General features: G+C 44.2%; 3 protein-coding genes and 1 pseudogene across 4 annotated transcripts; 1 reads left to right on the top strand and 3 right to left on the bottom strand.

Annotated features, from left to right (window-relative positions):
• Positions 1 to 1,152: 1,152 nt before the first annotated feature.
• LOC127756646 (exocyst complex component EXO70A1-like) lies at positions 1,153 to 7,413 on the bottom strand. Its single transcript, XM_052282004.1, has 12 exons — positions 7,062 to 7,413; positions 6,845 to 6,940; positions 6,041 to 6,246; positions 5,655 to 5,891; positions 5,371 to 5,509; positions 5,087 to 5,299; positions 4,658 to 4,863; positions 3,984 to 4,184; positions 3,343 to 3,442; positions 2,623 to 2,711; positions 2,388 to 2,534; positions 1,153 to 2,012 (listed from the first exon to the last, which is right to left on the bottom strand). The coding sequence occupies exons 1-12, from the start codon at positions 7,227 to 7,229 to the stop codon at positions 1,895 to 1,897; spliced, it is 1,920 nt and encodes a 639-aa protein (XP_052137964.1). The 5' UTR covers positions 7,230 to 7,413; the 3' UTR covers positions 1,153 to 1,894.
• A 348-nt stretch (positions 7,414 to 7,761) lies between these two features.
• On the bottom strand, positions 7,762 to 9,145 carry LOC127757360 (uncharacterized; annotated as a pseudogene).
• A 1,207-nt stretch (positions 9,146 to 10,352) lies between these two features.
• LOC127757678 (uncharacterized) lies at positions 10,353 to 11,074 on the top strand. Its single transcript, XM_052283243.1, has one exon. It carries the CDS (start codon positions 10,403 to 10,405, stop codon positions 10,889 to 10,891), a length of 489 nt encoding a protein of 162 aa, XP_052139203.1. The 5' UTR covers positions 10,353 to 10,402; the 3' UTR covers positions 10,892 to 11,074.
• A 6,548-nt stretch (positions 11,075 to 17,622) lies between these two features.
• LOC127756888 (uncharacterized) lies at positions 17,623 to 19,918 on the bottom strand. Of its 2 annotated transcripts, none has more exons than XM_052282274.1 (4): positions 19,569 to 19,915; positions 19,383 to 19,463; positions 18,793 to 18,970; positions 17,623 to 18,214 (listed from the first exon to the last, which is right to left on the bottom strand). In XM_052282274.1, exons 1-4 carry the CDS (start codon positions 19,806 to 19,808, stop codon positions 17,991 to 17,993), a joined length of 723 nt encoding a protein of 240 aa, XP_052138234.1. In that variant the 5' UTR covers positions 19,809 to 19,915; the 3' UTR covers positions 17,623 to 17,990. The 2 variants fall into 2 exon arrangements, with proteins under 2 accessions (XP_052138234.1, XP_052138235.1); XM_052282275.1 differs by lacking the exon at positions 17,623 to 18,214 and adding an exon at positions 18,243 to 18,666 and having other exon boundaries at positions 19,569 to 19,918.
• Between the last annotated feature and the right edge of the window lie 962 nt (positions 19,919 to 20,880).

The raw sequence follows: 20,880 nt of genomic DNA on the forward strand, positions 1-20,880 counted from the left end.
TTACCTCTTTGACTTCCTTTTCTGAAAATTCAGCAATAAGGATATCATTTTCCAGGTCGGACACTTGAGGAATATCATCAGTCCATCCCTCTGTCATGGATATATGATTATGATCTGGAGGACCAAATAAACCTTTATAATAATTGGTGATGTATTGTTTGAGATTCCCATCACCCGTTATTATAGTATCCTCTTGTTCCAATTGGAAAATCATCGTAGCAGTTTCCTGTGAGTGAGTGAGTGAGTGCGATCAGCACAACATGCATAGCTGAATTCAAGATCAACTCGCTCCAATCTTACACCCATGATCATAAGATTGTCGCAGGTTCAGAGTCCGTTTTCACGAATATCTTCTCTGAAATCACGATCTTTCGGTGCGCCACCAAACCAAATTCACCATTTTTTGGACGCTCCGTGCCAACCGTCGCAATCTCGTGTTCAACCTTCACAATACCCCTGTGATGGCGAAAGCATCAAGGAATCATGATGCCATAGCAACCAGACCAATGTTTTCAATTCTCAAAGCAACAGCTAACAGCAGGCTAGGCAGGCAGGCAGATTCTGCTAAACCTTCCATTGTGTTGTGGGCACCGCACACACAAAGACCAGATCTTCTTCCTACTCCAAATTGACCACCTACCAACCATGGTCCTTGATACCTGAATTCTGGCATGTTGTTCTATCATCAGCCAGCCCTCCTTCATAACTCACCTAAGCCACATGTCTCCAATAACAAAGCATGTTTTTTTTGCAAGAACTGGTGATAATCTTTGCTTACTTAACAGCTATACACCACATGACACTATTGAGCAAGACAAGAATTTGGAAAGGGCGGTGAGGCGATCCAGATCATCCTGCAGTTTGTTACATTGTAATGTTTGCAAACAAATTAAAATACTGAGGATGCTGCCATGATGGTCACCACCATATGGGAAAAATAAACAAAGGGCACTGTTCTTGCATGCTTACCAAACACGCAGAATGGAATTTGGATGATGGCTCTAGTCCAGATTGTATATTGGCTCTTCCCAATTATTGAAGGCTCTCGTATAGTGCCAGGAACCCTTTTGGGTGGCAACATCAACAAGAGGGCAACAAATTGACAAAAGGCAGCAAAGCACGGCAAACTAGTGCCAAACCAAACAATTTTTGAGTGCGAGCTTTGACGAGCATGCAATGATTAACAAACTTAATATTGACATTACCCAGGAAGGTCTGATAATGTCCCATGTCAAATAATCAAGTATTGTATGACAGTAACATAGGCTTAGCTGAGAATATACAGGGCACCGCTATCAGTAGTAGTATATACTTACTGCTTATCAGAAGATGTAGGAAGAGCATCAGTGCCTGCATTACTACCAGAGATGGTTCCAACTTCAACATATTATGTCTCGTAGAAAATGAAAGTAGGAATATTTACTTTCCCTAAAACCCACTTCATTCAAAAGTGACAGTGTTTTGTTTCCATGAAAAGTTAACACAAACAAAACTTATCATCTGCAGTAAGTCCTATATGCTAAGGGACCAAAAAGGCATAAACCACTTACAAAACTGACAATATAACACAAAATGGATCTGTAAATTATAAATAAAAAAGGGAACTGATATTACCTCCAAAACAGAGACAATTTCATAAAATAAAAAACTATAACAGCGCTAAGTGAGTAATGCCTTCTCTAGCGTAACCTGGAAGGATAGCCAGTCAAAAATAATGAAAAAACGTTGGATCTTGCCAGAATGGCATCATATGGAGTTACAATTATGCTATTTAAGTAATTTAGCATCACATATTTGATGAAGGAAAATAAAGTTAGTTGTTGTAGAATTTCTTGTTGGAAGTTGTCCTGCAGAACTTATTAGCAGTGCTCTTCCCTTTCTCCAGCTTTGATGTTTATCGCTTTTGTTCACCAAATTGCTGTCCATCAAAAAACTCACCCAGAGCCTGATCTATATTCTCTGGGGAGTATCTGATATACTTATTTGGGTTCTTCCCATGTTCAACGAGATTTCTGGAAGTCAAAAGAGTTGTAAAGTCATATAACAAAAACAATGGGTCGAAAGAGTTGTAAGGTCATATAACAAAAACAATGGGTTGATGGGCAGAAATTCAGCCAGACATGGAGGAGAAAATATAGATAGGGAGCCATTTTACCACCAAGGTCCTACTCCTATCACAGGTTAATGCACATAAATAAAGATCAGAAATGAAAAGAAAAGGTAGCACAAAGAACAAGAGCCAGTGATGATTGGGCTCTCCCACAAATGGTGGTGTACGCAAAAAATGGGCATATGGCATATGCCCATTTCATTATGAACGGTTAATCTGTAACCGGGTAACTAAATAGTCATATGCCAGGAAAGAAGAAAAATTCTAACCAACATACCCAAAACGTTTGATGAAAGACCGATAGGCTGGCAAGAGAACTTCAGCAACAGCAAGTCTCAGAGATTCTCGCAATTCTTGATCAGGTATAGTCCATTGAGTTTGCTTAGCATGAAGCTCTTCAAATTGCATATTGAAGGACTTAAATCTGGCAAGAGAAGAGCATAAACTTTTGTGACCTTTGTTGTTTGTTACTTATTCAAAACATTGAACAAACATGCTGCTACATTACATACCGCTCTTTGATCATAGCTCTTGAAACTCCGCTGCTACTAAGTTCAGCTGGTGATGAACCAGTAGCTTGAACAGAGAGTGTCTGAAGAATCTGAAATAATTCAAGCAAGATAGTTATAGCACAACAGGATCATCATTCACTGTATTTGACGATTTGCAAGAGAGAACAAAATTCTGAACCATCTAGCCCACAGTAATGCACCGTGCATGCATAAAAGTCCACGTCTACTGGACTTCAGAAATTTACAAATTTTTACTTGTCAAATTAAGTTAAGCGTATGATAGACTATGAAGATAATCAGTTCATTCAAGCTTAACAGAAACCCAAATTCAAGACAATAACCTCTGCAGTTGGCTTCAAGTGCACTTTTAGCTGAGATAAAACCAATTGACCATTTTGATCCGCTATCAGTAAATTGCTATATGCATCATTACTACACTTCAACAACTGCATACAACACCTCAAACAGGTAGAAGACCATAGTTTCTCTGCATGAACCACGCTGACAAACAAAATATAACATCCTAAGAGAATAAAAGGATCAACTATCAGCATCATGGCTTCCCGAAGGATCCAGCCGAGGGTCCAAGCCATAAGCTCAATAGCCCATAATGGATTAATGTGACCATAGCGGTGACTGGGATTGATCAGAGTGAACAGTACTGTAAAACATAAGAAATGCAGTATGTCAGATTACTAGAGATCTCATTGAGGCACTGACCTTTGCCCATGCAACCCTTTTGTACTGGTTGGCATTTTGCTGTACAACCCTACGGTGCCTCTGAATCCAGTCGTCACCGAGTATATCCTTGGCTTCTGATCTGAGGTGACAAAAAATTATTACCTCTGACAATTATATCATGTCTAAACTTCTCAAATTGTTAAAGAACATAGACAGTTTCATAGTTCAGGGCGTAACATTAGACAATTGCAAAAATTCAGGGAGTACAATTTGGAATTTTCCTAAGAATATGTTATGCTTTATGTCCTCAAGAAGAATGTTTCATATAATATTTCCTGGTATACTCTTAAACCACAGAAAATACCTTTGCACATGCTTCCACTTAATTCATTAATGCACTCCTACAGTCCCACTTAAGCATGGTCAGGTATTCACAGTTGGGTGTTGTATCACATACATTGCAACTCAAGAAGAAAACTGACAGCACATAGTGTTAAATTCAAAAGTCTCTAGCCAGCATAAAAAGGACTCGAAACTAACAGGGATACAGTGGTCATTTTAGACAACGCCTTAATCCTGATGTAATATACTAAACCGACATCTAAGTATGAAGACATGAGGGAGTATTGAACAGGCTTGCTTCCAGGACAACAACACCTGAAACATAACAAGGAACATACCTGCGGACAGATCTAACCATATAGTGAATGTTGTTCATAAGAAATATATAGGTCAATGCAGGATCCTTATACTGCTTAGATTTCCCATCTAAGTTATTCTGAAGGGCTTGCATTATCTTCATTGTAACAACTGCAAGTTGAGATTCAGTCTCACTGCCAGTTTCAAATTCCTGAAAGAGTATCTTCAGTGTTGACTGATAACTGCTCAAGTCAAACACAAAAGTTTGTCAGTGTGCTGTACACAAAATGAGTTCAGAAATATTTTTATGGCTGTATAAAAAAAATATCAACAATTGAACCTCACTTAAAGAACTAAAACTTGGGGTATATATTGAAACAATGGACCCAGGAGGTTTCTCAAAGGTCTGGATCCAAATCAGCATTTACTAGTATTACAGTACTCAAGCGTGTTAAAAGCATGAGTGTGACTAATCTGTGTTTGGAGGTGGAACAAAAGGGAGTGTTAAGGACAATGCCTGAATAAACTACTACACAGGAAAGAGAATGCATTATTAATTTATCACTGCTCAAAGGAGATGATATATTCAGTATTTGTCTGAGTATAGCTAATACATACTCGAAGATATGTGTTAAAACTATTTGTGATTGCAACTAGTTACTACAGTCACACAAATCTTCTACATGTCCAAGAATGTGGTAATAGTGATACTTACTCAAATAGAAATTTGACATAATTAATAACATAGCTAGTCAAAGGATGGACCGTCCCATCCTGCACGATAGTCTTGGAAGTATCCTTTTCAACTGCCTCCTCAAAATCAGCAAATGTTTCTTGGGCTGTCTGTGCCAAGCGCCTAGTTAAGCCTAATGCAGCCTCCCGCATCTCAGAGCAAAATCTGCCTTCAAAAATTTCTTCAACCTGACAATAAGGTTCAAACGAAGGTAAAAATAGAATTTTTGCAGTCCTCAAAGACTTGACGTTAAAATTGATGACACAACAGTATCAACAATTCCAAATGCTAGCACTACAAGCTTGACTATGCAACTTCTCTTTGGTATATAATTACCACACGGCAAAACTAGGATGCAACTGAATATATGAACTTTTCCTTGCAGTTCTGTATAAATTATTTCCAACATACCTCTGGCTGGAGTTCATGCATTACTTCATACATGTCTAGCAATACAAATAATTTTTCAGGTGATCTTTTACTTTTAGCAACAGCATCTCCAAAACTGAGAAGTGTCAATACGCTACTTCCTGCCAGTTCAGCAAAACATTGATCCTTGTTGAAATTAATACCATCAAAAACCTGGTCACAAATTCTCCGTTCTCCAGCAAGTAATAATTTGACCTGATTGAAGCACAATCTGTTAGCCTGGTGTTTGGAAACATATACTAGAACATTGTCAGAAAGATCCTCACCGCAATTCGCATAAACTGGGTCCAGTTTCCAATTTTAGCCTCTAAGGCTTCCCATTGCATTCTTTGCACATCATCCTTACTAAGCTTTTCTACGCCCAGTTTCCGTAAGCTCACTTCTAAAGCCGAACCGCGAGAGTCTCTGAACAGAGAGAACTAATTTGAAGTTGATGTAGATTCTGGTGTTACAAACCACTTCAGACGCCAATCGAAAGTATAAACGAAAATTATGACTTGTCTAGCAATAATCGAAATAACCCCATGTTAAAACAACAAATCAAATCTACCTGTAGATTCTATAGCATGACTGCTGATTTCCAGCCTGAACGAGTTGCTGAGCTATATCATGCAGAAGTGGTAATATTCTTGGGGGCATCAGGGTTGGAGTCCTACATATACCAGTCTCCAAGCCTTTGGATGGATGTTCAGAGTGAGTGTGTCCTCCATCAGCATCATTGTCATCTTTTGGTGCTCGTGGAGGCTTTGGAAGGCAATCAAATAGGCGATCAGGTTCAATAGGTTTGCTGAAAGAACAGGGACAACAGATCATTTTTGAAGATTTATCAGAGTAGCAGATGAATTACCATGGGCAGAGGTCTAGGAAACATACGTAGTGCTCCTCTACCATACAACAAGAATCAACATGATGAGGGTTCAGGAATGTAAATTCAACCTGTATGTAGTCATCAGCTGCTTGAATTCCTCCTCAATCTTGAGAGCAGACTTGGACAATATATTGTTGACGCGATTCAGAAGTCCATCGTTGTTCTTAAGGCTCTTGTTCGAGGCAAAGAAGCAAACAATGCTTTTCAGCAGATCCACAGCTTCTAGGTAGCCCTCCAGATCCTCATGGGGGCCCCTCAGTATCGTAGCTTCAGCCTAAAGCACAATAATAAAAAAAAAAGCATAGACATAAATTCAATGAACAAAAGAAGTCTTGTCTTCAATCTACGCAGAGATAAAGCTAAACAAACAAATATAGTAGCGAAAATCCAATCAAGTTCCAATCTAACAGTACAGACATATCTAAAGTAGCAGCAGCGTCATAAGAAAATTCCGCATCGACCAAACTGTTCATCCTTCCTACATTCTAATGATTCAGAAGCGATAAAGAAACTAGTAGTGATCATGGAAAAATGATGAAGCTCTCAACCAAAAAGGAAAAATGATGAAGCTCTCAACCAAAAGGAAATGAGCTAATCATTGATGTCATCCTTGACAATAAAACCGAAATGTACTTATTCAGTTGATCTGCACTAATATGATATGACCACTCTGAGAGAATTTTACTGCATGACCATCATTTCACTAGGGACCATCAATCAAAGGATCATCCAGTAGACGCACATTAGCCACCTCAATACCACAAAACAAACCAATCAAACTCATCTAATCTAGTTGAGTCTCTTTATTACATTTTCTTTTTTGTTGGATTGATTTGGAAATGGGAATGATGATGATGAGTGCAAAAACCCACCCGGCGGGCAAGGTCGAACTGGGAGAGGATGGCGTCGGCGGCCTTGATCGTCTTGTCGATGTTCTCGTGCGCCATCCGGATCGCGTGCGTCCTCACCTGCATTTGATCCAAACCGCTTTAATTTCGTTCACTCCCCGCACCACGTAGTCGCTCGCCGACGACGACGACGACGACGAGCAAATCAAAGCGAACGGGGGAATGGGGGGAGGGGAGGCACCTGGGTGGGGCGCATGGCGGCCTCGAGCGCGGAGAGGCGGTGGTCGAAGGACCCGAGGATGGCGACCATGCTCTCCGTGTTCCCCTGGCTCCTTCCCAGCGCGTCCCGCAGCGTGCTCGCCCGCCGCGCCAGCGCGTCCATCACCCGCGGAAGCTCCGCCACCCCCATCTCCCCACCTCCGCGTGGTCGGAGGAGAACCTTCTAGAAGGTTCCGGAAGGAGGATGGAGCAGCGTCGACGGCGAACGTCTCACCGCCCGTGCTCCCGCCGCCGCGGAGAAGGAAGGGAAGAGAGAGAAGGGGGGGGAGCTTGGAGATTCGTGCGGGCACTGACGCGTGGGGGTTTGCGGTTGGGAGTGGACGGTGAGATTGGGTGGGGTGTAGGAGAGGGGAGAGGGGAGAGGGGAGGTGAGCGGTGGCGGTGGTGGGGTCACAGGATCTGGGTGGGGCCATTGGTTTCCAAGTTTAGTACGCGGCGAGCGAGGAGCGCGGGCCGCGTGGGCCGGGTCCACCGTGCCCTTGATCAATTCATTTCGATTTGAAATAAGTTCACTTTAGGTCCCCCTATTTGTCGGTCAGACCGATTTTCGTCCGTAAAACCGGATACGACCCATCCCCAACTTACAAAAACCGGATAAACGAGGTCCCTCGGCGGTATGAAGGGCGGTTTTGGCTGACGTGTCGTCTACATGGCTCCTTTGACTAGGTCTTCGTCCCATGTGGCATTGACTTGGCAATTCTAACCAGAAAAATATTAAACCCCGTGGGACCCACATGCCAGTTTCACACACAAATTAATAAAAATGGTGGGGCCTACGTGGCCCCACGTGTCATTCTCACCCACCTCTTCTTCCTCCCCTCTCCCATCTCCTCATATCCCCTCTCTAGCCACGGTCACGGCGCCGCCGGGGACGACGACCTCAAGAAGACTCCACCCGCGCGTCCGCCCGCCGCTGCCCCACTCCGTCCCGTCGGCTTCGCGCCGCCGTCCACCCGTCCGCCCCCTGCTCGGCCCCGCCCCGCCGGCTTCGCGCCGCTGCGCACCAGAAGACGACGACGAGGAGGCTGGCGCCCTCCGCTTGGCTCTGCCGCCCGCCGAGTCGCAGCCGTACATGGACGGGAGCTCGACGCCGCCCGCCGCCGCTGCGGAGGAGGAGGAGGAGGAGACCACGGCGGCCTGCTGTGCCGGCGGGAGAGAGGGAAGAGGAGGCCGGCGAGCCGGTTGCCGCCGAGTCGCAGCCGCACGCGGACGGGAGCTCGACGCCGCGCCCCGGTCCACTCCGATCCACCATCCCCCACCACCCCTCCCCGCTCAAGCTCGTCGGAACCGTCGCCGTGTGCCCGTTTGCCCAGTGCCCTGTCCCTCTAGTTGAGGTGGCCAGGTAGTGTGCGTAGGCGTCGGCGATGACGTTGCGCAGAGCCTGCACCGCCGCGACCGCCCCGTGGATGCCATAGCTCATCATCATCAAATACCATTGGGTTGCCGGCCGGTGTTGTTGGCCATCTTCTTAGACGTCGCCAAGCTAGCAGACACGGAGGATTCCATGGGAATATCGTGGCGGTGCACACGGTGAGCGCGAGGAACATGCCGATCAAAGGCCTGCCAAGATACAACAAAAGGAAAAACACACTTGTCAATCGAAGCACACAACCTGCACTATGTCGTCTCTAGCTAATACGGAGTACGTGCTCTGATCGATCGAGTGCTTTCGTCTAGAAGATAGTCTCGTTGTCGTCGGCGAAGGCGCTGAGGAGCGACTGCTTGATGGGCCACTCCCTGTGGTAGTAGTCGATGATGAACTCGTTGTGCTTGAGGAAGGCCGGGAGCGCGTCGTTGCTCTGTCCATGGCCGCATCGACGCCGGCGGCAACAACGTCGTCGGTACGGATTGTGGTCGTCTTCTCCAATGTCACTGTGGACGAAACCATCTTGGGCCCTGAAAGGAGAGGAAACCCCGCCGCCGCCGCGGAGGAGGAGGAGGAGACCACGGTGGCCGGCTGTGCCGGCGGGTGAGGGGGAAGAAGTGGCCGGCGAGCCGGTTGCCGCCGAGTCGCAACCGCACGCGGACGGGAGCTCCGCCGCCCTGCGCGTCCGCCCCGTCGGCTTCGCGCCGCCGTCCGCCCGCCACCGCCCCCCACTCCGTCCCGCCACTCTGCCACCACGCGAAGCTCCTTCGTCGGCGGCAATGGCTGATAAGGGAGAAGGGTACAGAGAGAAGAAAGAAATCAGTACATACTGACACGTGGGACCCACGTGTGCCCCATCTTTTTAAAATTATTATTTTTCTGTAGCTGACATGTGGGCCCATGTTTTTATTATTTTTCCGAGATATAATTGCCACGTAAGCGCCACGTCAATGCCACGTGGGACGGAGACCTAGTCAAACCAGCCACGTAGGCGCCACGTCAGCCAAAACCGCTATCCAAACCGCCTTAGGACCTTATGTGCACTGGTTTTGTAAGTTGGGGGATGCGTTTTATCCGGTTTTGCAGTTTAGGGACGAAAATCAGACTGTGCGACAAATAGAGGGACCTAAAGTGAACTTATTCCTTTCGATTTCATTATGTATTTATCCAAAAGAAAATGTTAAATATAAATATAGTAGTATAATTATAGCGTAGTTATATTGTAACCTTATATAACTTGGATGTAACTTTCACATAATTTTAAACCATTACATTTACTTTGTGATTTGTGCAAATTGGAAATAGAAAACCATAGCGCGCGTAACCTCCGTTTTGCGAAAATGGCATGTTACCATAGGATTTTTCAAAAGTTATATATAAATTGTGTTATAGTTAAATACAAATTACAATGTAATTCTCTTTTATCTCTTATAAGATGGATTAATCGAACAATGCCTGAGGTGTATTGATTAGCTGCAGATCTGTGGGCACCGGAGGAATCGTAGCAACCATCACCACCGTGTTGTTCATCGTGCACTCGCCTCCGTCGCTTGCGAAAGTTGCCACTTGCCAGTTCAGGTGGATGCACCGTGGATCCTTATTCCTTTCCCTGCCTTGCACTCAGCTGAGCTGCTCAATACACACGCCAGCATGCTGCTTAATCATATCAGACATCAAACACTAAAGCTGATCCATCTTAATGTACAATGGGTTTTCTAGAGGAACAAAAATCTGGAGGAACTGAAGAATTATTAAGCCTTTAATGGTAGTAGCAATTAGCAAAGAGCATATATGCTCTCCCACTTTACATCCAAGCTTTAGTGACTAAGCAGCTAGCTCATATTCCGTTTCAGCTTCTTCTTCAAGCTTGGCACATTGTTTCGCATACTTTCCGTTGCTTCATCTCCAGCCTCTCTCTCTGCTTTGCTTGCTTATATATGCAATGCATCAGCTGCACGCAAGAACCGCGGGAATCTCAAAATCAAGCGGAAGCAATGGAGGAGAGGAAGTGGAGATCAACGTCGTCGTGGCCGCCGATGCTGCCGGTGATCATGATGGCCATGGCGATCTTGGCGGTGTCCTTCAACGGCGCCGCCGCCCAGCCGCCGCCGGACACCAACGTGCTGTGCGTCAGCAAGTGCGGGACGTGCCCCACGGTGTGCTCGTCGCCGCCGCCGCCGGCGTCGTCGTCGTCGTCGTCGTCGTCGGGGAACTATAATCCGGTGCTGTCGCCACCGAAGGGCACCGGCAGCGGCAGCGTTGGTGGGTCGTCGTCGTCGCCTTCGGCGCCGTTGGCGAAGGGAGGGCAGCCAGGCGGCAGCAACTACTACTACTTCTTCACCTCCGGCGGCAGCAGCCATGGCTGCGCGGCGGCGCTGCTCCTGCCGCCGCTTGTGTCCCTCGCCGTCGCCGCTCTGTCGCAGTGATCGATCGATCGTGTCCAGTATGATCACAGTAGCTAGCTAGCTATAGCTAGTGGGTTAATTAGCTGCTTGTTTAATTTGCACCTATATATTTTTCTTTTGCTGATCCCGATCGAGTTGTTGATATTTCGTGAATTACTTACTTATTATTACCTGTTTAATACGAAACATGCAGTTTAATTTTCAGATCGAAATGTACTTAACTTTTTTTTAAAGAAACTGTCCCTTTGGATTGGAGGATTGGTGAAGGATTTTCGGAGGATTCAATTCCTCTATGATTTTCTCCAATAGATAATCCATTTGATTCATAAGAAAAGGATAGGAAATTTTTTATAAGATTGTATTTATATAGTCAGTTTATAATATATAGAAAAATAAGCACGATATTAGGCTGCTTGGAAACTTTCCTCTACTTCAACTTTTCCTATGGTGGCATTATAGGATATATCTTTCTATTTCTTTTGTTTTCAATTTATTTAGAACTAAACAGCCAAGTTACTTTAATTTGTGAATTTTTTTACATTCATGTGATTTTTCGATCCTATACAGTTTAAATGTGCCCTTAGCGTTTCATGTGTGGGTGTCCTGTTGATCGGGCGCTATCGTGTTGATGCGTAGCAAAGGGCTTTGTAACCCTGGGTTCCCAACCCCTCTCCATCGTATTCCGCGTATACGCTTTTTAAACTGCTAACGATGTGTTTTTTGCAAAAAAATTTTATACGAAAGTTACTTAAAATCATATTGATCTATTTTTGAAAAAAAATTACCTAATATTTAATTAATCATGAGCTAATGAACCCTTTTTCATGCACACTGTGCATGCTAGGAACATATCGTTACGAACACAACCCCCACATACACGTAAAACGGAACGACCTATTAGTATTAGTTAATTTTTTAAAAAAAAATAGATTAATATGAATTTTTTAAAAAATAACTTCTATATAATTTTGTTAAAAAAATGTAACATTTAGTAATTTCGAAAACGTACAGATGGAAAATAATGAAGATGAGTTAGGAAAAATGGCTGCCGAGCACAGGCCGCCTGGGCTGACGGCCCACGGCTGCCCTCAATTAGTAGTACAAGTAGGCCGGGCTGCTTGTGTACGTCGCTCCGCTGGCCCATGGAGTTGTTGTTGCACGGACGACGTGAATGTGATGTGCTGTGTCGGTACAAAATCTGGTAGGGAGCACATGTACATTTGCAGGATCGATCGATCGACAACGTGTGCATATGCACAGCACGCACCAGTGCTAAGCTGCTTCGTGCCTCAACTCGATCTCGACCATATTGCTAGTTGAATTTTGGGGGGCGATGCTATCAGGTAAACCAGGTTTCTCATCGTTGGTAGTCTTGCGCGTTGTTGTGATTTACTACTGCTTGCATTGCTACTCGAGTACAGTAGGAACTATGGCAATTGTCCTTTAAAACGTCGAGAGAGATGCGAATTGTATGCTACTCCATAACACCATTCGTCGCAAAATAAGCTTACTTTTTTTACTTAAAAAATAAACAAATTATTTTTCGCTCATCATCCTTACTTTATCAAATCCCCATACAACTATTCCTTATTTTTTCAATTTTCAATACAATCATTCTCAACTTTCGTAAACTTCCGTGCAATGATTACTCAATAAATTTTTTTAGGAACGAATGGAAGAAACTAAAAATAAATTTGTTACTAGGCGTAAGGAGTAGTATACTCCTATGTGGGAAAAAAGAGAGAAGAAAGACATGTAAGGGCAATAGAACACCGTTAGCTACATACTCCACAGTACATGTTACTTTATAGTAGGCCCCACTAGTTTTTTTCCTCTCACTTTTCATCTCGCCTCTTTCTTCTCTCGTCGCTCCCATCTTCCTCTGTGTTTTCAGTCTTGGGCGAAGGAAGCGAAGCATCTAGATCGACGACGGCGCGGCCCAAGCGGCATTGGGCGGGACTCCACCTCTTCTCGAAACGGTGTCCTTCCTCCCTTGACCGGATCGGTGGCGCGTGAGCGGGGGATGGCACAGCGAGAACTCGACGGCAACGCTAGCAAGGGACGACGTGGCGGGAGCTCGGTGATGCCACTCCTCTCCCCCCTCTCCCCGTCAACAGCCTCTCCCTTCTCCAGCGGCGGTCGATGGCGGCGGCCATCTTAGGCGTCGAATCGAGTGGAATTAGGAGGCCGCGAGCAGCCACGCAAAGGAGGAGGCCACGACAAGCCCCGCGGTGGCACCGCTCCTCTCTCCCCGTCGACGTCTCTTAGGATGCAAACGGGTTAACCCGTGAATTTACTTATAAGTCAAATAGATGATAACTAATGGATTTTTATGTTGTGGTCCGGTTTGCCGTATTTAGAGATGCAAGTTGATCGATCTATAGACTTATTTATATGTCAAATTAATAGGTAATCCGCGAGTCAAAACTCACGTGTTACCCATTAATATAAGCGGGTTCATGGACAAACCCCCCACTTATAATCCTTGCGTCTCTTTCCTCGATATAATGGTTCGTATATATATTTTACATCAACGCAAAATCACCAGGGATAAAGTAGCCGGAAGGTGCGCAGGGGAAGGTCAGTTCACTACCACCCCCCAGGCCCCCCGACAAATGCATGCATGTATTTTCCATGGGGCCCGCCTGTTATACGTGCATTTGCCTTTCGGACTCGGATGGTCCCATGGATCATCGATGTGCCTCTCTACCGTACTTGGGGGGTGCTGATCCTGTGTGGTGGGACCAACTAAAGTACGTACGGTGGTCGCCGCTTTCGCCGCCCTTCCGCCCACAAAACCGCTACGTCGTGGCCACCGCACAACCACAGGGGGAAAAAACACTTTTTGCTGCAACAAGTCTGGGATGCCGCTGCCTGCCTGCCTTGTTCCTCTTCTGTTACGCCCCGGTGGAGTTGGGGTTATTTTAGTTTTTTTAAAAACATAGATTAATATAATTTTTTAAAACAACTTTCCTATAAAAAAAATTAAAAAAACATAACGTTTAACAGTTTGAAAAGTGTCCGCACGAAAAATGATAGAGATGAGTTAAAAAATATGGATACCAAATACAACCTTAATTAGAGAATTTGTTCCCGACATCATCTATTGTTTTATCCGCATATCTCGCTGTTCATCACGCTATGCTTATTTTTGTAAGCTAAGGCCCCATTTGAATCGTAGGGTAGAAAAAACGGAGGAATAGGAAAAACAAATGATTCTGACAGGAATTGAAGCGTAAAACGGAGGAATAGGAAAAACACAGGATTCTGACAGGAATTGAAGTGTAAAACAGAGGATTGCAAAACACACGAGAAATACAGGAATGGTCGTTTGATTGGAGCGCAGGAAAAACGCAGGAATCGGATAAGAGAGATAGACTCAAAGAAAATTTTCCAAGAGGTTGAAACTCTTGCTAAATTTCCTCCAAAATCCACATGCAATGTGCCATTCCATAGGAATTTCATAGGATTTGGAAAGCTTCAATCCTTTGAATCAAAGGGCCAAATAGGAAAATTTCCTATAGGATTTGAATCGTATGAAATTCCTACATAAATCCTTTGATTCAAAGGGGCCCTAAATAGGAAAATTTCCTATATGATTTGAGTCCTACGAAATTCCTACATAATCCTTTGATTCGAATCGTAGATTTGAATCAAAATCCTACATAATTCTACGAAATTTTCTTTTTAGGGTCCCAAATTATAGATTTTAAAATTTTTCAGAGTTGATTTTTATGGGATAAGGGGGCTAAGCAAGTACTCCTGATAAATGGTTGGGAGAAGCAAGTGCATAAGAAAAGGGTAAGGCTGATTTAATTTTATCTAAACCATGGCCTTTTTTTTAGAAAACTTAGGGGGTGTTTGGGAGAGAGCTCCAAAAAATAAGTCCCGACTTATTTTTTAGAGAAAGAGACTAAAGTATCCCAAACACCCCCCTTAAACTATGACTTTTGTTCCAGTTTCTCACTTCTCCGCATCAGGCATGACGAGATGCCCTCTCTCTCATTATCAGGGGCGGAGACAAGGGTGGGGCAATTAGGGCTTGAGCCCTAGGCTTAGGACCAAATTCCCATTAAAATCTTATGCAAAATACTATGAAAAGCTGAAGATATAAAGATATTTGCTAAGAACATATCAAGTCAGCCCTACTCGGCCTTAGGCGTGATCAATTCTTGGCTCCGCCACTGCTCATTATCAATCGCCATTTGCATCTCTCATGATTGGTGGTGCCCACACGTCAACTCTGTCACCCCGAAATTTAAAACCAAACGGTTTGTGTTTTCAGTCTAATCCGAAAAGTCTGAATTTTACTAAGGCCGTGTTTAGTTTCCCCCCTATTCTCAACTTTCCATCACATCATATCACATCAAAAACTTTTCAACACACATAAACTTTTAACTTTTTTTTTCCAAACTCCCAACTTTCTCCAAACTTCTAACTTTTTTCAGGAACTAAACACACCCTAAATATAAACCAGATTTCACCGAAATACTCTGGGTGTATTTAGTTCATGCCAAAATTAGAAGTTTGGTTAAAATTGGAACGATGTGATGAAAACGTTGAAAGTTTATGTGTGTAGGAAAGTTTTGATGTGATGAAAAAGCTGAAAGTTTGAAAAAAAAATTTAGAACTAAACAAGGCCTCTATCCGTTCTAACATATAACGGATCCTAAATGAATAGAATATTTTCTAATACAACGAATGTAGATAGTAAAAAATATCTAATCCGACTACGATCTCTTCTATACAAGTAATCTAATAAACCCTAGTGGGATTACTTCGGAGTGGGACTACTAATAAACAAACATATGTTCCTCCCACGGCAGCAAGTATTCCTCCTCTCATGTCATGCCCATGCTTCCTCCTCACACTTAACGAAACAAACCATATTTCTTTAATCTTAAATCCCTAATTTAGGCCACCACCTTGGAACAAGGGGGGCGTGTCACCGAAGATCCACGGAGATCAATGCCCCCCTCCTCTTGTAGTAGTAGGCGGCTGCTGCCACTGTACTGCACTACCACTGACTACTGAGGCCCCCTTTAAATTGTAAGATTGAGACGTAGTAATAGGAAAAATATAGGATTTTAATAGGAATGTAAGTGTAAAACAAAGGATTGCAAAACGCAGAAAAACACAAGAATGACCGTTTGATTGAACCACAGGAAAAACACAGGAATTGGATGAGAGAAATAGACTCAAAGGAAAGTTAGCAAGAGGTTGAAGCTCTTGCTAAATTTCCTCCAAAATCTCTATAGGATTATCCATTCCATATAAATTTTAAAGGATTGGATAGGATTCAATCCTTTAAAATTCCTATATTTTTTCTCCAAATCAAACGGGCTGAGCCTTGTCTTGTCTTGTCTATCTCACACAGCAATGGGAGGAGAAAGAGGAACATGCGCGGCCAAAGAATACGAACGCATCGCTTTTGACCGGACTGTGGGGCAAGTGATACGCAAGCGCAAGGCTCCTTTGTCTGAACTCTGCTGCATGCAGTGAAGAGAAAAGGAGAAGTGAACGGACCTATCTTTTCTCTTACATGGAGTAGTACTGCTCAATCAGTTCCATAATAACTTAACATAACCTAATATAAAAAAAATTCTAGAATTAAATACGGTTATTAAGAAAAATAGTAAAATTAAATGAAAAGATGTGATAATTGGTTAAGAAATGATAGAGCGTTGTGATTAAGTTGGAAAGATAATATTTGTATATTTTGAGATAAATTTTAAATGGTACTCTCTCCGTTATATAATATAGTAACGTGAACCAGATGAGACATTTAGATAGGAAATAGGAGTATAGGACCCCTTTGAATCGCAGGGTTGAGAAAACGTAGGAATAGAAAAAACGTATGATTTTGATAGGAATGTAATTGTAAAACAAAGGATTGCAAAACGTAGAAAAAACATAGAAATGACCGTTTGATTGAACCGTAGGAAAAACACAGGAATTGGATGAGAGAAATAGACTCAAAGGAAAGTTACCAAGAGGTTAAAGCTCTTGCTAAATTTCCTTCAAAATCTCTATAGAATTGTCCATTCCATAGGAATTTCAAAGGATTAGATAGGATTCAATCATTTGTTTCAAAGGACTTCATAGGAAATTTTCCTATACGATTGAAATCCTCCAAAATTCCTGTGTTTTTCCTCCAATTCAAAGGAGCCCTAAGTTGTTATATTTTGTGATGGATAAAGTAACAAATGTATATCTAAACCATTTATTATCAATAAAATATAATTTGTAATTAAAGTTTTATTTTATATACGCGTAGTTAATGATTATAAAAAAAATGCTATAGAAATCACAAAAATAATTTAAAAATAAAAATTATAAAAACTGGCTTATAAGAGCAAGTTTAATAGTGTAACCAACTACTAACTCTAATTCATCTATAGCCAATCTAATAACTCATTCATAAAATAGTTACATAATACACTATTAATATATGGTCCCACCTGTAATACACACTGCATCTTAGAGTCAATCTGTAGCCCGCTGCTTTTGTATCTTCTTATTTATCTTCTTGAAATACGTTTACACCTGGCTTATATCCTGCTGATGTACCTGGAAAAGTGGAATACTACTGTACTACTCCGATGTGTCGCTGGCTCGCTGCAGCATGCAGATTAGCATTCAATGCTGTGCTGCCCCTGTCCCGTGCGTTCCACTTCCGCCACGGTGCTGCAGATACAGATAGCCCCCATACTGTATGCAGAAACGGGTGTGCAAGTACTCCAATGCGCTGTAGCACTACTGGAAATAAAAGGGCAAACGTTGTCGGTAAATTACGACCATTTTTTATTCCTGGAAGTTGCTAGATTTAACAAGAGACGATCGACGCAAAGTAACAACGGTTTAACTTGCTAAACCACCACTACTGAGTTACTGACTACCCTCCATCAAAGCAGCTTATCCCATGCATCTACCACCACTAGTAATACTCCCATTTATTCCTTCTTTCTTTCTACTACCCTTTTGCTCCTGCTGCTGATGCTGCTACTTCATCGTTTTTTATTCCTTACTAAATGACACTAGATAACCTAAGTTAATCTCAATCTCCCATCTACGCCTCCCCTTGATCCTTTCTTCGCCATCATCTCATCAACGCCATCGATCAGTAGGTCCATTCCTGAGGCAGCGCCGCCAGCTCCGGCAACGCCGCCGCCGCCGCGTTCGGCCGCACCCGCATCACCTCCGACGAGGCAGTTCCGGTCATCGGCGGCGGGCATCGCTGCTCGATCTTCGCCTTCGCCGCCGGTGACCCTTCCTCCTCCTCCTCGCCTTGTCCTGGTTGCTTCTGCTGCTCCTCCACGAGGAGATCATTGGACGCTTTCCCATCTGCATAAATGCAACATTGTCATTAACATTGTCATCATCATTTACAGTACATGAGAAAGAGCAAACAGAATGCACATGTCATCTTGGCAGCAAGTTAATCATCCATGCATGCGATGCAATGCAATGCAACAGCAGGCATCCGATGGAACAGTATCCAATATCCATCCCCCAATGCATTGATTGATGAGCCCACAGGTTTTTTTTTCTCCACAGTTTTTAATTACTGTGTTTAAAATATTTTTCATTTTTTTAAAAAATCTGCATTTGGCAGGGAGAGGAACATGAGGCGGCCTGGCTGCTGTTGCTGCATGGTTGCTTGGTACAGTAGGCATCATTAATTGCGTCGTCACTGTCTCACACTGCTCGAAAAGTACGAAAAACCAGCATTTCTGCAGTGCAGCGCAGGCTGGAGGACGCATCGATCACCACCCCAATCGCCAATGAATGTACTCCTAATCATGCGATTTGTTTCCATTAATCGGCGGATGAAACCAACTTTGGAAGGATTCATCAGATTCATCGCCAGCTCAGCACGAAGTCCGAGGAGGCGAACGACACGAGACACGAGAATGCGTTACCTCTCGACGAGGCCTTGGTCGCCGCCGGCGCCGGCGACTCCTCCTTGGCGTGGTACACGTAGGTGCGCGGCAGGAACACGCCGGTGCCACCTCCGCCGCCGCCGCGCATCTTCGGCGGCGGGGACCCGAGACGCCGCCGGTGGTCCACCGCGCCGCCGTTCACGAGACCGGCCGCGACCTGCACCGGGGAAGAATCACCATTATTATTAATAGTCAAAAAGGAGAGAATCCCCAAAGAATATGATAAGACCAGAAGAAGAATCATAATGAGAGGCAACTGCAACAACTACTAATAAAACAGATTAATCATCATCTCTTCCCAAACCGAGACACCGAGTTTGTCTCGGAGATTATTACGGCGAAACACCCACAGCAACAATAACCCATAGCCCGATGTTGACGACGACGAACTCGGGCATGAGCAATGGCGGCGAGAATCGAAATTACTCCTCCAGATTGGAAGGAGCACTCTAAATTACTAGCGGCAAAAACGCGTGAGAAAAGCAATGGGGGAGGAGGGTTTAACGCGTGTGAAATTGGGGATTCCCCAAAACGGAGAAGGGGAGAAGAAACAGCGGTGTTGCGCTCACCTGCCACTGCGCCGGCGACGAGTACGGCGTGAACGGCCACCCCGCCGCGCCGCCGTACGCCACGAGCACCTGCCCGCAAACCTGCAAGCAAACCAAACCAACCACGAATCAGGCGAAGAACGCGGGACGAGGAACCAAGCGAGGAGGAAGACGAAGCAGCAGCAGCGCGCGCGCGCGCACGCTCACCGGCACGCGGTGGAGTTGGTTGTGGTACGAGGCGGGGGAGGCAGCGGCGGTCGGAGGCGGGGCGGCGGCCTTGCGGGCGCCGCTGCCGAGGATGCCGGCAAGGTGCACGGCGAGGCCCTCGATGGCGGCGGGGGGCGGGGGCGCGTCGCCGTCGTCGGCGAAGCCAATGTCGTCGAGGATCTCCTTCGGCAGCCACCGCCTGTGCAGGTCGTCCATCTCCAGCGCGTAGCTCTCCGCCATGAGAGGATGGCTCTAGCGCGCGGCGGCCGTGGTTGGCGTCGGCGGTGAGGTCGGCGGCGGCGGCGGCGGTTTACAAGAATCCTCGTGGAGAGAGAGAAAGAGAGGATGGCAGAATGGGTAATTTATAGTGGGAACAGGTTGCGAAATGGGGGTAGAAATGGCAATTTGTTTTTCTTTTAGGCGAAAAAAAGGGCACATTATTTCTTTTCCCCAACGCTGTAAATTACTTAATTACTTTTTTCTTTGTTCTTTTTCTTGCTCTGCACCTTTTCCGTTTTTAGGAGATTAATTTGGTGCGTGTCGTAATCTCGTACGATTATTTATTATTGGCAAATGGCCCTGCGTGAGTGGTTAAGTGTAACATGGATGTTGTGGCAAAGAGGAAGGAAAAAGATGGAGGTTTAGAGCCAAATGCTAATTTTGGAGGTGAGAAAACACGCTTTGTTGATGGGAAAACCTGCCTTTTTTTCTCACTCACGAAGTGTTTGTTTCTAAAAAAGTAGTGCACCATACATGTGAAGGATTTGATGGCCAGCATTTTTGTCGCTCCCCTCCTTGTTCTGTTTTTGCACTTGAGGTTGTGCTTATTGTTTTTTTAGGGATTAATTATGTACATCAACCAACTAATGTGGCGTTTTTCATTCCCCCACCATGGTTTTCTAAATTTTGCTATATTTTTATGTGGTATTTGTTTGATTTATTACTGCATTTGTGGTGTTTTACCATCGTACACTCATCACTTTACTGTATGTTATAAAAAAAGTGACTTCAAATTTGTTAGCTAGATAAAGTTTACAGCAAAATAATATAAGAATGTGGATATCCAAACATACTGTATAAGATCATAATCGGACAGATTGCATATATAACGTAGGTGACATGTTTTAGTTTATAGAATAAATCAAGACATCAAATACGTTCTCTCGGACAAGGTTCTGGCCCCTCAAGCATACTCCCTTTTCAAAAAAAAAAAAAAACCCATAGTACAACTAATCTGAACAATCTGGACAGAAGGTTGTCTAGATTCGTTGTACCCTTCCTGTTTGCCTTTTTTCGAGACGGAGAGAGTATT

The sequence above is a fragment of the Oryza glaberrima genome, chromosome 12 (assembly GCF_000147395.1).
Source record: "Oryza glaberrima chromosome 12, OglaRS2, whole genome shotgun sequence".
In the NCBI taxonomy this organism is placed as follows: Eukaryota; Viridiplantae; Streptophyta; class Magnoliopsida; order Poales; family Poaceae; genus Oryza; species Oryza glaberrima.

What these genes read in the sequence shown, in the direction of transcription:
- LOC127757678 (XM_052283243.1), top strand. Translation starts at nt 10,403, where the DNA reads ATGCAATGCATCAGCTGCACGCAAGAACCGCGGGAATCTCAAAATCAA.
- LOC127756888 (XM_052282274.1), bottom strand. Translation starts at nt 19,808, where the DNA reads ATGGCGGAGAGCTACGCGCTGGAGATGGACGACCTGCACAGGCGGTGG. An exon ending in CGTCGCCGGCGCAGTGGCAG is followed by an intron (nt 18,971 to 19,382) that starts GTGAGCGCAACA and finishes TCCCCGGTGCAG; the next exon opens with GTCGCGGCCGGTCTCGTGAA. An exon ending in GACCAAGGCCTCGTCGAGAG is followed by an intron (nt 18,215 to 18,792) that starts GTAACGCATTCT and finishes GCATTTATGCAG; the next exon opens with ATGGGAAAGCGTCCAATGAT.
- LOC127756646 (XM_052282004.1), bottom strand. Translation starts at nt 7,229, where the DNA reads ATGGGGGTGGCGGAGCTTCCGCGGGTGATGGACGCGCTGGCGCGGCGG. An exon ending in AGTTCGACCTTGCCCGCCGG is followed by an intron (nt 6,247 to 6,844) that starts GTGGGTTTTTGC and finishes ATTGTGCTTTAG; the next exon opens with GCTGAAGCTACGATACTGAG. An exon ending in AAAGGGTTGCATGGGCAAAG is followed by an intron (nt 2,712 to 3,342) that starts GTCAGTGCCTCA and finishes GAATTATTTCAG; the next exon opens with ATTCTTCAGACACTCTCTGT.